Below are 13,419 nucleotides of genomic sequence, written 5' to 3' on the forward strand. Positions count from 1 at the left end.
TTTCTTTATATCTTCTCTATTTCCGTCCTCTATTCTCCATTCTATCCTCTATCCCAACCTTCTGTTCCTCTATTCTCAGATCTATTCTCTATCCTAACCTTCTATTCCTCTATTCTCCATTCTATCCTCTATCCCAACCTTCTATTAATCTATTCTCTATTCTATCCTCTAACCAAACCTTCTATCCCTATTTTCTCTATTCAATCCTCTATCCCAACCTTCTATTCCTCTTTTCTCTATTCCAACCTCTATCCCAACCTTCTATTCCTCTTTTCTCTATTCCAACCTCTATCCCAACCTTGTATTCCTCTATTCTCTATTCTACCCTCTATCCCAACCTTCTATCCTTCTTTTCTCTATTCTATCCTCTATCCCAACCTTCTATTCCTCTATTCTCTATTCTACCCTCTATCCCAACCTTCTATCCTTCTTTTCTCTATTCTATCCTCTATCCCAACCTTCTATTCCTCTATTCTCTATTCTATCCTCTATCCTAACCTTCTATCCCTCTATTCTCTATTCTACCCTCTATCCCAACCTTCTATCCCTCTATTCTCTATTCTACCCCCTAACCCAACCTCCTATCCATCTATTCTCTATTCTACCCCCTAACCCAACCTTCTATCCCTCTATTCTCTATTCTACCCCCTAACCCAACCTTCTATCCCTCTCTCATTCATGGGCCAGAGTAGTTGATACTTGGTTCTTACAGGGTTCTTTGATGAAGATGTTCTACCTGTCTGGAATCTTAAATGGTTCTCCTGCAGTGGCAAAGTGGACCTTCATCTAAGGTGTTACCCATGTGTTCTAGTGTACTGACAGGAGAAATCACCTGGGACAGTTTAGCTCCAATTTCGATATTCTTCAGAAACTTGACCAGGAAATCAATGATGCTGGTCCAGGGCCAGATACTGTTGGAGCCGTCAAGAACCATGACAATGTCAAGCTCTTTGGCACACTCTGTAATGGGGCAGTTATTATTGGTGTAACACAACCAATATACAGTATCACATATCACATACAATGTAGAAGTCCGTTAAAGAACATTACATGTGTGTTTTGTACATTATTGTTTAAACTATAGTTGACAACAGTTTTGACAATAAATGCATTAAATAGTTGGCTTGGGCTGTGGAGAGAGATGAAGAGAGGTGGAGAGAGGTAGAGAGAGAGGTGGAGAGAGGTAGAGAGAGGTGGAGAGAGGAGAGAGGTGGAGAGAGGAGGAGAGAGGTGGAGAGAGGTGAAGAGAGGTGGAGAGAGGAGGAGTGAGGTGGAGAGAGGTGGAGAGAGGAGGAGAGAGGAGTGAGGTAGAGAGAGGTGAAGAGAGGTGGAGAGAGGAGGAGTGAGGTGGAGAGAGGAGGAGAAAGGAAGAGTGAGGTGGAGAGAGGTGAAGAGAGGTGGAGAGTGGTGGAGAGAGGAGGATTGAGGTGGAGAGAGGAGGAGAGGTGGGGAGAGAGAGAGAGGTGGAGAGAGGAGATAGGTGGAGAGAGGAGGAGAGAGGTGGAGAGAGGTGAAGAGAGGTGGAGAGAGATGGAGAGAGGAGGAGTGAGGTGGAGAGAGGAGGAGAGAGGAGGAGTGAGGTGGAGAGAGGTGAAGAGAGGGAGAATGCTACAACACAGCTCTCCCATCTAGTCCCTCTAAGACCTGTACAAATATTTTTTACTTATATTTTAAAAGTAATGTAATGGACATGCCTTTTAAGTGGTATGCTGGTATGGATATTGAAACACATTCACAGGCTACATTAGAACCCACTTAGAATTCATGTCCATTACTGTGCCTAAAACTACAGAGTGGTGAGGAGCTGTGGAGTTCACTGTGGAGTTCACTGTGGAGTTCACTGTTCTGTTTACCTTCACTCACTGATCCCTCAGTGTGGAGAGAAGACAGAGATGACAACTCACTAAACTCGGTCCTAACTTGGGCATGCATGGGGGAGTTGAGAGACTGGACAGTAGTTTACGCTAAGCGGAATGTTCTTATGTACACAAGTGATGTCTCTCTCTGGCCACGTGGCTCTGAGGTATGGGAATGGAGGAATGGAGAGTGTTGGGGCGGGGTGGAGAGAGATGGTGAGTAGAGGTTTGAGGGATAGTGTTTCTCTGGTCTGTGTTTTATTTATAATTTTTTATTTAACCTTTATTTAACTAGACAAGTCAGTTAAAAACTCATTCTTATTTACAATGACGGCCTACCAAAAGGAAAAAGGTCTCCTGTGGGGACGGTGGCCTGACTTAGAATTCCTCACAATCAAATGTCGACCGCATTATCTACCAAGGGAATTTTCTTCGATTATAATCACAGCCGTATATATTCCCCCCCAAGCAGACACATCGATGGCCCTGAACTAACTTTATTTGACTCTTTGCAAACTGGAAACCACATATCCTGAGGCTGCATTCATTGTAGTTGGGGATTTTAACAAGGCTAATCTGAAAACAAGACTCCCTAAATTGTAGCAGCATATCGATTGCGCAACCAGGTTGGTAAAACAACAACAACATTAAAATGTGTTCTGTGTTCTGTGCCTTGGGGTGGAGAGATGTTGAGAGGAATAGGGGGTGTAGCAGCAAGGTTGCTCAAGATTGACTTCGAAATTAGACATACTAAGGACATTGGGAGATGCCTTCAAAACCCGCCACTAGGGGCAGCGTTGAGCGCGATGCAATTACCATCAAGTAGGCTTGGGTTTTGCTAGGGTGCTGCGGATCAGGATGGCGGAAGGGCGTAAGCCGCGAACTCCAGCTCTGAGGGTCATGTGTTTAATTACCCTAACCCAATCCCAAACCTTAACCATTAACTTAACCAATTGGAATTAATGCCTAAACTTAACAGTGTAGTTGTTTCTGTGTGTAAAGGGAGGAGTGTGAGGGGTACTGTCGTCTAGCTAGAGTTAGGGTGAACTTGTACCTTGCACAGCCGGGGCGATGGAGTTGAGCACCTGGAAGGTTGAGCTGACATTGGTACAGACCCCAGAGATGTATGTCTGCTGACCACACATGTAGCCGTACTGTGGACCACAGGCCTGGAAGACAAGAGCACACATGTGCGCACACACACACTTGTCACGGCGGGATCTGAAACAGGGTTTGCCACAGGAAAAACCTTAACTCTTAGCCCAATAGGAAATGCACACAAATACACACACCGGGTTAAGGTGTTTAATTTGGACTCAAAGTAACTGTCTCTCTGAAGTACATGATCTGATTGGTTAAGAAGACTCTCTATTCAACAGTCCTTATATGAGCAGTGAGGTATAAGCCCAGTAAAAAGGCAGAGAGGAAAGTTCTGGTCAGACCCGGGCCTTGTAATTAATCTCTTATAATGTCATTATTATAAATACTCAGACCCATTCATTTAGAGAGAGAGAGAGAGAGAGAGAGACAGAGAGAGACAGAGAGAGAGAGAGAAACAGGGAGAGAGAAACAGGGAGAGAGAGAGAGAGAGAGAGAGAGAGACAGAGACAGAGAGAGACAGAGAGAGACAGAGAAACAGGGAGAGAGACAGAGAGAGAGAGAGAGAGAGAGAGAGAGAGAGAGAGAGAGAGAGAGAAACAGGGAGAGAGAGAGACAGAGAGAGAAACAGGGAGAGAGAGAGAGAGAGAGAGAGAGAGAGAGAGAGAGAGAGAGAGAGAGAGAGAGAGAGAGAGAGAGAGAGAGAAACAGGGAGAGAGGGAGAGAGAGAGAGAAACAAGGAGAGAGAGAGAGAGAGAGAGAGAAAGAGAGAGAGAGAGAGAGAGAAAGTGAGATGGGGGTCTGCAATTGCAAACAATATTTGGAAAATGGAATTACTTTAAATACTATAACTCTTCCAGATTATGTCCTTAGTGTTTTCCTACAATTTACTCCCCAACTCTTTCCTGCAGTTTACTCCCCATATGAGGGATCGTACAGTGTGTGTGATATATATGTCAGCTCTACATACAGTCACAACCGTACAGTGTGTGTGATATATATGTCAGCTCTACATACAGTCACAACCGTACAGTGTGTGTGATATATATGTCAGCTCTACATACAGTAACAATCGTACAGTGTGTGTGATATACAGTTGAAGTCGAAAGTTTACATACACTTAGGCTGGAGTCATTAAAACTCGTTTTTCAACCACTCCACAAATTTCTTGTGAACAAACTATAGTTTTGGCAAGTCGGTTAGGACATCTACTTATTATTTCACTTATAATTCACTGCATCGCAATTCAAGTGGGTCAGAAGTTTACATACACTAAGTTGACTGTGCCTTTAAACAGCTTGGAAAATTCCTCATGGCTTTAGAAGCTTCTGATAGGCTAAGTGACATCATTTGAGTCAATAGGAGGTGTACCTGTGGATGTATTTCAAGGTCTACCTTCAAACTCAGTGCCTCTTTGCTTGACATCATGGGAAAATCAAAAGAAATCAGCCAAGACCTCAGAAAAAAATGGAGACCTCCACAAGTCTGGTTCATCCTTGGGAGCAATTTCCAAACGCCTGAAGGTACCACGTTCATCTGTACAAACAATAGTACGCAAGTATAATCACTATGGGACCACGCAGTCGTCACACCGCTCAGGAAGGAGACGCGTTCTGTCTCCTAGAGATGAACGTAAAAGTGCAATTCAATCCCAGAACAACAGCAAAGGACCTTGTGGTCTGGGTACAAAAGTATCTATATCCACAGTCAAACGAGTCCTACATCAACATAACCTGAAAGGCCGCTCAGCAAGGAAGAAGCTACTGCTCCAAAATCGCCATTAAAAGCCAGACTACGGTTTGCAACTGCACATGGGGACAAAGATCATTCTTTTGGAGAAATGTCCTCTGGTCTGACGAAACAAAAATAGAACTGTTTGGCCATAATGACCATCATTATGTTTGGAGGAAAAAGGGGGAGGCTTGCAAGCCAAAGAACACCATCCCAACCGTGAAGCACGGGGGTGGCAGCATCATGTTGTGGGGGTGCTTTGCTGCAGGAGGGACTGGTGCACTTCACAAAATAGATGGCATCCTGAGGAAGGAAAATTATGTGGATATATTGAAGCAACATCTCAAGACATCAGAACTTAAAGCTTGGTCGCAAATGGACAATGACGTCAAGCATACACCCAAAGTTGTGGCAAAACGGCTTAAGGACAACAAAGTCAAGGCCTTGGAGTGGCCATCACAAAGCCCTGACCTCAATACTATAGAAAATGTGTGGTCAGAACTGAAAAAGTGTGTGCGAGCAAGGAGGCCTACAAAACTGACTCAGTTTCACCAGCTCTGTCAGGAGGAATGGGCCAAAATTCACCCAACTTATTGTGGACGGCTTGTGGAAGGCTACCCGAAACATTTGACCCAAGTTAATCAATTTAAAGGCAATGCTACCAAATACTATTTGAGTGTGTGTGGACTTCTGACCCACTGGGAATGTGATGAAAGAAATAAAAGTTGAAATATATCATTCTCTCTACTATTATTCTGACATTTTGCGTTCTTAAAATAAAGTTGTGATCCTAAATGACCTAAGACAGGGAATTTTTACTAGGATTAGATGTCAGGAATTGTGAAAAACGGAGTTTAAATATATTTGGCTAAGGTGTATGTAAACCTCCGACTTTACCTGTATATGTCATCTCTACATACAGGAACAACTGTACAGTCCACTGGGTCTTGCAGTCCAGGGCTGCCATCTACATTGTCACGTGTCCTCTTACCAGAAAGCCTCCTTGAGGGTTGGTAACCAACGTCGTTCCCATGGTCATGTTTTCCTTGACTTCGTGTAAATTAGGAATTGTTGTGTTTTCTGGGAAAATATGGAATAAACTCAGTGAAAGAAAGAAAAAACAGCTGCTCAAATTCCTGTATAATTTTCCCATAGAAAGAGAGACAGACCACCCCTCAAGCCCCTCTTGAACCCCTTCGGACTTCACTTTTAACAATGTGCACTATTGACATGTAGTTATTTATAGGATCGTTCATTACTTGAGCTATGATCTAACTCTACAGTCTTCATATTTTCTTTTCCAGCATAAATACTGTAGTCTGGTAAGAGCATGACTCTAGCTATGCCAGGGTTGTGAGTTTTGATTCCAGCTGGGGTCACAAATACTCAAATGTATGCATGCTCTCACTGTTGTAAGTCTGTTAGGGTGAACGAATCTGCTAAATGATATATCCTCTATGTGTAATTACATGTGATCTCTGTCTAGCAGCGTTTTTTAAAGTCATCTCATCAGTAATCATGTAGGCTACTCTCATTATGTACTTTCTCTCTGTAGGTATTCTCATATTCACATAATTCACATCACACCCAGTGGCTGCAGAACAAAGAAGCCATCAAGCTATAGGACAATACAGCCATTGTAAGACTGACACTGTATATGACCAGATTGTCATGTGGAGGACAGATACCCTTATATCTCTTACAACCTTTAGCAGGTTATACATAAACTATGCATTTTCTATAGATACCAAAACAACAGATAATGTTCATGTTAAATATATAATAAATGATATTATGTATCCCAAATGTAATTGATTACATTCCATTAAATTGATTTAGTAATCCTAACTAAGCTCAACCCATGGGGCGGTGCACAATTGGCCCAGCGTCGTCCGGGTTAGGTGAGGGTTTGACAGGGGTAGTCCGTCATTGTAAAATAAGAATTTGTTCTTAATTAAGTGACTTTCCTAGTTAAATAAATGTTCAATAAAATAAATAATAAATCTTGCCTGCTGGAAGTGAGTCAGTATCAGGGTTGGGGTCAAAACCATTTCATTTCAGTCAATGAAGTTTCCTTCCTTAATTTACTTTACTGAAATGGAATTGACCCCAACCTTGTTCAGTATTGAGTCAGCGTCATTAGAAGGCCAGAAGCTGAAGCATGAAGCAGTGGAATGGAGTCATATTGGTTATCTGGTTAGTTAATGATAATACAGTTGTGAGTGGATGAGATGAGACATTAAAATCCTGTTTATGTAGTGTCTTCCTGTTCTGCTGTCGTTCTGCTGTGCTTCACGTCCTGTCCAGCACACTGCCAGGGAGGCAGGGAGTCCCAGACCAGACTGGCACACCATACAATATTAGAGGCTATGCCTTAGATCAGCTAGTGCTGACAACTGGAGGATCAATAACGCAGTATCAATGGCACAAACACACACACGTTTGTGTAACTATCCTTGTGGGGACCAACCCTAACCCTTAACCTAACCCCAAACTTAAACCTAACCCCTAACCCTTACCCTAATTGTAAACCTAACCCTAAGCCTAAAATAGCCTCTTTCCTTGTGGGGATCTGCGAAATGTCCCCAGTTGTCCGAGTTTTCCTTGTTTTACTATACTTGACCTCACAAGGATAGTTAAAACACACGCACGCACGCACGCACGCACGCACGCACGCACACACACACACACACACACACACACACACACACACACACACACACACACACACACACACACACACACACACACACACACACACACACACACACACACACACACACACACACACACACACACACACACACACACACACACACACACACACACACAGGTTCTCACCAGGCAGCTCCAGTTTGATACATCTAGGGTTTGGTCCTTGACCCACACGGCATTTGTAGACATCTCCAGTCCGTTTGGTTGGCTGGCCGGCCAGGGGAGAACCAATCAGCACCCTTTAAAGAGAGACAGAGGAGAGAGGTTAGCAGACTATTCCATACCCCAGCCACCATACATTTGACAGGATATGGTGACATTGTAAGCAACAACTGGAAATCACCTCATGCCCAGGGGTTGAGTTCTTGGTTTTTCTCACTAACAAAACACTATAAGAAAAAGTATCTGAAAAAGTGCAGTGGAAAGTATACATTTGAACAGTTAGGCCTACCATGTTTACTCATTACGTTGTTTACATGTTCTGAGTGAGTAACCCACACTCTGCGTTGCAATACAGCTTGTTAGCTGAGTGCGATAACAAACTCCAGCTGGGTTTGGTTCTCTCTCAGAAATCTTTTGAGTAGGATACGAGTCTAAACTATGCTAGTTATCTGCTAGCATGTAAACAGTCCGCTAATTAACATTCCACCCTCCTAATGGCCCCTGATCACCTAAAGAGGGAGCCAGCAGTGGGAACACACACACACAGCCATCTGAGAGAGAGAAAGCTGTAATCATCTCAGATCACACAGCTACAGTTACATACTGTATAGACATCTGTGCCTGACCCTCACTGTCCTAGCAGTCTGTCCAGGCACACTGACCTAGCTGTCCTAGCACACTGACCTAGCTGTCCTAGCACACTGACCTAGCTGTCCTAGCACACTGACCTAGCTGTCCTAGCACACTGACCTAGCACTCTGTCCAAGCACACTGACCTAGCTGTCCTAGCACACTGACCTAGCACTCTGTACAAGCACACTGACCTAGCACTCTGTCCAAGCACACTGTCCAAGCACACTGTCCTAGCACTCTGTCCAAGCACACTGACCTAGCACTCTGTCCAAGCACACTGTCCAAGCACACGGACCTAGCATACTGAACTAGCACTCTGTCCAAGCACACTGACCTAGCACTCTGTCCAAGCACACTGACCTAGCACTCTGTCCAAGCACACTTTCCAAGCACACTGACCTAGCACTCTGTCCAAGCACACTGAACTAGCACTCTGTCCAAGCACACTTTCCAAGCACACTGACATAGCACTCTGTCCAAGCACACTGAACTAGCACTCTGTCCTAGCACTCTGTCCAAGCACTCTGTCCTAGCACTCTGTCCAAGCACACTGTCCTAGCACTCTGTCCAAGCACACTGAACTAGCACTCTGTCCTAGCACTCTGTCCAAGCACACTGAACTAGCACTCTGTCCTAGCACTCTGTCCAAGCACTCTGTCCTAGCACTCTGTCCAAGCACACTGTCCTAGCACTCTGTCCAAGCACACTGACCTAGCACACTGACCTAGCACTCTGTCCAAGCACACTGACCTAGCACTCTGTCCAAGCACACTGAACTAGCACACTGACCTAGCACACTGACCTAGCACATTGACCTAGCACACTGTCCTAGCACACTGTCCTAGCTGTTCTAGCACACTGACCTAGCACACTGTCCAAGCTGTCATAGCACACTGACCGAGCACACTGTCCTAGCACACTGACCTAGCTGTCCTAGCACACTGTCCTAGCACACTGACCTAGCTCACTCACTTAGCTGTCATAGCACACTGTCCTAGCACACTGACCTAGCACACTGTCCTAGCTGTCCTAGCACACTGTCCTAGCACACTGAACTAGCACACTGACCAAGCACACTGACCTAGCACACTGTCCTAGCACACTAACCTAGCACACTGACCTAGCACACTGACCTAGCACACTGTCCCAGCACACTGACCTAGCACATTGTCCTAGCACACTGTCCTTTGACACTGACATAGCACACTGACCTAGCACACTGAACTAGCACACTGACCAAGCACACTGTCCTAGCACACTGTCCTAGCACACTGAACTAGCACACTGACCTAGCACACTGTCCTAGCACACTGTCCTAGCACACTGACCTAGCACACTGACCTAGCACATTGACCTAGCACACTGACCTAGCACACTGACCTAGCACATTGTCCTAGCACACTGAACTAGCACACTGACCTAGCACACTGACCTAGCACATTGACCTAGCACACTGACCTAGCACACTGACCTAGCACATTGTCCTAGCACACTGAACTAGCACACTGACCTAGCACACTGTCCTAGCACACTGACCTAGCACACTGACCTAGCACACTGAACTAGCACACTGACCTAGCACACTGTCCTAGCACACTGTCCTAGCACACTGACCTAGCACACTGACCTAGCACATTGACCTAGCACACTGACCTAGCACACTGTCCTAGCACACTGTCCTAGCACACTGTCCTAGCACACTGACCTATTTTATTTTATTTATTTTTATTTCACCTTTATTTAACCAGGTAGGCTAGTTGAGAACAAGTTCTCATTTGCAACTGCGACCTGGCCAAGATAAAGCATAGCAGTGTGAGCATACAACAAAGAGTTACACATGGAGTAAACAATTAACAAGTCAATAACACAGTAGAAAACGAAGGGGGGGTCTATATACAATGTGTGCAAAAGGCATGAGGAGGTAGGCAAATAATTACAATTTTGCAGATTAACACTGGAGTGATAAAAGATCAGATGGTCATGTACAGGTAGAGATATTGGTGTGCAGAAGAGCAGAAAAGTAAATAAATAGAAACAGTACGGGGATGAGGTAGGTGAAAAGGGTGGGCTATTTACCAATAGACTATGTACAGCTGCAGCGATCGGTTAGCTGCTCAGATAGATGATGTTTGAAGTTGGTGAGGGAGATAAAAGTCTCCAACTTCAGCGATTTTTGCAATTCGTTCCAGTCACAGGCAGCAGAGTACTGGAACGAAAGGCGGCCAAATGAGGTGTTGGCTTTAGGGATGATCAGTGAGATACACCTGCTGGAGCGCGTGCTACGGATGGGTGTTGCCATCGTGACCAGTGAGCTGAGATAAGGCGGAGCTTTACCTAGCATAGACTTGTAGATGACCTGGAGCCAGTGGGTCTGGCGACGAATATGTAGCGAGGGCCAGCCGACTAGAGCATACAAGTCGCAGTGGTGGGTAGTATAAGGTGCTTTAGTGACAAAACGGATGGCACTGTGATAGACTGCATCCAGTTTGCTGAGTAGAGTGTTGGAAGCCATTTTGTAGATGACATCGCCGAAGTCGAGGATCGGTAGGATAGTCAGTTTTACTAGGGTAAGCTTGGCGGCTTGAGTGAAGGAGGCTTTGTTGCGGAATAGAAAGCCGACTCTTGATTTGATTTTCGATTGGAGATGTTTGATATGAGTCTGGAAGGAGAGTTTGCAGTCTAGCCAGACACCTAGGTACTTATAGACGTCCACATATTCTAGGTCGGAACCATCCAGGGTGGTGATGCTAGTCGGGCATGCAGGTGCTGGCAGCGACCGGTTGAAAAGCATGCATTTGGTCTTACTAGCGTTTAAGAGCAGTTGGAGGCCACGGAAGGAGTGTTGTATGGCATTGAAGCTTGTTTGGAGGTTAGATAGCACAGTGTCCAAAGACGGGCCGAAAGTATATAGAATGGTGTCGTCTGCGTAGAGGTGGATCAGGGAATCGCCCGCAGCAAGAGCAACATCATTGATATACACAGAGAAAAGAGTCGGCCCGAGAATTGAACCCTGTGGCACCCCCATAGAGACTGCCAGAGGACCGGACAGCATGCCCTCCGATTTGACACACTGAACTCTGTCTGCAAAGTAATTGGTGAACCAGGCAAGGCAGTCATCCGAAAAACCGAGGCTACTGAGTCTGCCGATAAGAATATGGTGATTGACAGAGTCGAAAGCCTTGGCGAGGTCGATGAAGACGGCTGCACAGTACTGTCTTTTATCGATGGCGGTTATGATGTCGTTTAGTACCTTGAGTGTGGCTGAGGTGCACCCATGACCGGCTCGGAAACCAGATTGCACAGCGGAGAAGGTACGGTGGGATTCGAGATGGTCAGTGACCTGTTTGTTGACTTGGCTTTCGAAGACCTTAGATAGGCAGGGCAGGATGGATATAGGTCTGTAACAGTTTGGGTCCAGGGTGTCTCCCCCTTTGAAGAGGGGGATGACTGCGGCAGCTTTCCAATCCTTGGGGATCTCAGACGAGATGAAAGAGAGGTTGAACAGGCTGGTAATAGGGGTTGCGACAATGGTGGCAGATAGTTTCAGAAATAGAGGGTCCAGATTGTCAAGCCCAGCTGATTTGTACGGGTCCAGGTTTTGCAGCTCTTTCAGAACATCTGCTATCTGGATTTGGGTAAAGGAGAACCTGGAGAGGCTTGGGCGAGGAGCTGCGGGGGGGGCGGAGCTGTTGGCCGAGGTTGAAGTAGCCAGGCGGAAGGCATGGCCAGCCGTTGAGAAATGCTTATTGAAGTTTTCGATAATCATGGATTTATCAGTGGTGACCGTGTTACCTAGCCTCAGTGCAGTGGGCAGCTGGGAGGAGGTGCTCTTGTTCTCCATGGACTTCACAGTGTCCCAGAACTTTTTGGAGTTGGAGCTACAGGATGCAAACTTCTGCCTGAAGAAGCTGGCCTTAGCTTTCCTGACTGACTGCGTGTATTGGTTCCGGACTTCCCTGAACAGTTGCATATCACGGGGACTATTCGATGCTATTGCAGTCCGCCACAGGATGTTTTTGTGCTGGTCGAGGGCAGTCAGGTCTGGGGTGAACCAAGGGCTGTATCTGTTCTTAGTTCTGCATTTTTTGAACGGAGCATGCTTATCTAAAATGGTGAGGAAGTTACTTTTAAAGAATGACCAGGCATCCTCAACTGACGGGATGAGGTCAATGTCCTTCCAGGATACCCGGGCCAGGTCGATTAGAAAGGCCTGCTCACAGAAGTGTTTTAGGGAGCGCTTGACAGTGATGAGGGGTGGTCGTTTGACTGCGGCTCCGTAGCGGATACAGGCAATGAGGCAGTGATCGCTGAGATCCTGGTTGAAGACAGCGGAGGTGTATTTGGAGGGCCAGTTGGTCAGGATGACGTCTATGAGGGTGCCCTTGTTTACAGAGTTAGGGTTGTACCTGGTGGGTTCCTTGATGATTTGTGTGAGATTGAGGGCATCTAGCTTAGATTGTAGGACTGGCGGGGTGTTAAGCATATCCCAGTTTAGGTCACCTAACAGAACAAACTCTGAAGCTAGATGGGGGGCGATCAATTCACAAATGGTGTCCAGGGCACAGCTGGGAGCTGAGGGGGGTCGGTAGCAGGCGGCAACCGTGAGAGACTTATTTCTGGAGAGAGTAATTTTAAAAATTAGTAGTTCGAACTGTTTGGGTATGGACCTGGAAAGTATGACATTACTTTGCAGGCCATCTCTGCAGTAAACTGCAACTCCTCCCCCTTTGGCAGTTCTATCTTGACGGAAGATGTTATAGTTGGGTATGGAAATCTCTGAATTTTTGGTGGCCTTCCTGAGCCAGGATTCAGACACAGCAAGGACATCAGGGTTAGCAGAGTGTGCTAAAGCAGTGAGTAAGACAAACTTAGGGAGGAGGCTTCTGATGTTGACATGCATGAAACCAAGGCTTTTTCGAACACAGAAGTCAACAAATGAGGGTGCCTGGGGACATGCAGGGCCTGGGTTTACCTCCACATCACCCGCGGAACAGAGAAGGAGTAGTATGAGGGTGCGGCTAAAGGCTATCAAAACTGGTCGCCTAGAGCGTTGGGGACAGAGAATAAGAGGAGCAGGTTTCTGGGCATGGTAGAATATATTCAGGGCATAATGCGCAGACAGGGGTATGGTGGGGTGCGGGTACAGCGGAGGTAAGCCCAGGCACTGGGTGATGATGAGAGAGGTTGTATCTCTGGACATGCTGGTAGTAATGGGTGAGGTCAC

General features: G+C 46.0%; 1 protein-coding gene across 2 annotated transcripts in view; it reads right to left on the reverse strand.

Annotated features, from left to right (window-relative positions):
* LOC109892367 (integrin alpha-1) overlaps positions 1-13,419 on the reverse strand; it is an 86,757-nt gene that overhangs the window by 41,379 nt on the left and 31,959 nt on the right. For both annotated transcript variants that reach the window (XM_020484857.2, XM_031826257.1), the window contains exons 3-6: positions 7,527-7,639; positions 5,677-5,765; positions 2,911-3,025; positions 833-960 (exon numbers count right to left, since the gene is read on the reverse strand). In XM_020484857.2, coding sequence (XP_020340446.2) covers positions 833-960; positions 2,911-3,025; positions 5,677-5,765; positions 7,527-7,639 — 445 coding nt within the window. The remainder of the gene's footprint in view (positions 1-832; positions 961-2,910; positions 3,026-5,676; positions 5,766-7,526; positions 7,640-13,419) is intronic.

This window comes from Oncorhynchus kisutch, linkage group LG6 (assembly GCF_002021735.2).
Source record: "Oncorhynchus kisutch isolate 150728-3 linkage group LG6, Okis_V2, whole genome shotgun sequence".
Lineage (NCBI taxonomy): Eukaryota > Metazoa > Chordata > Actinopteri > Salmoniformes > Salmonidae > Oncorhynchus > Oncorhynchus kisutch.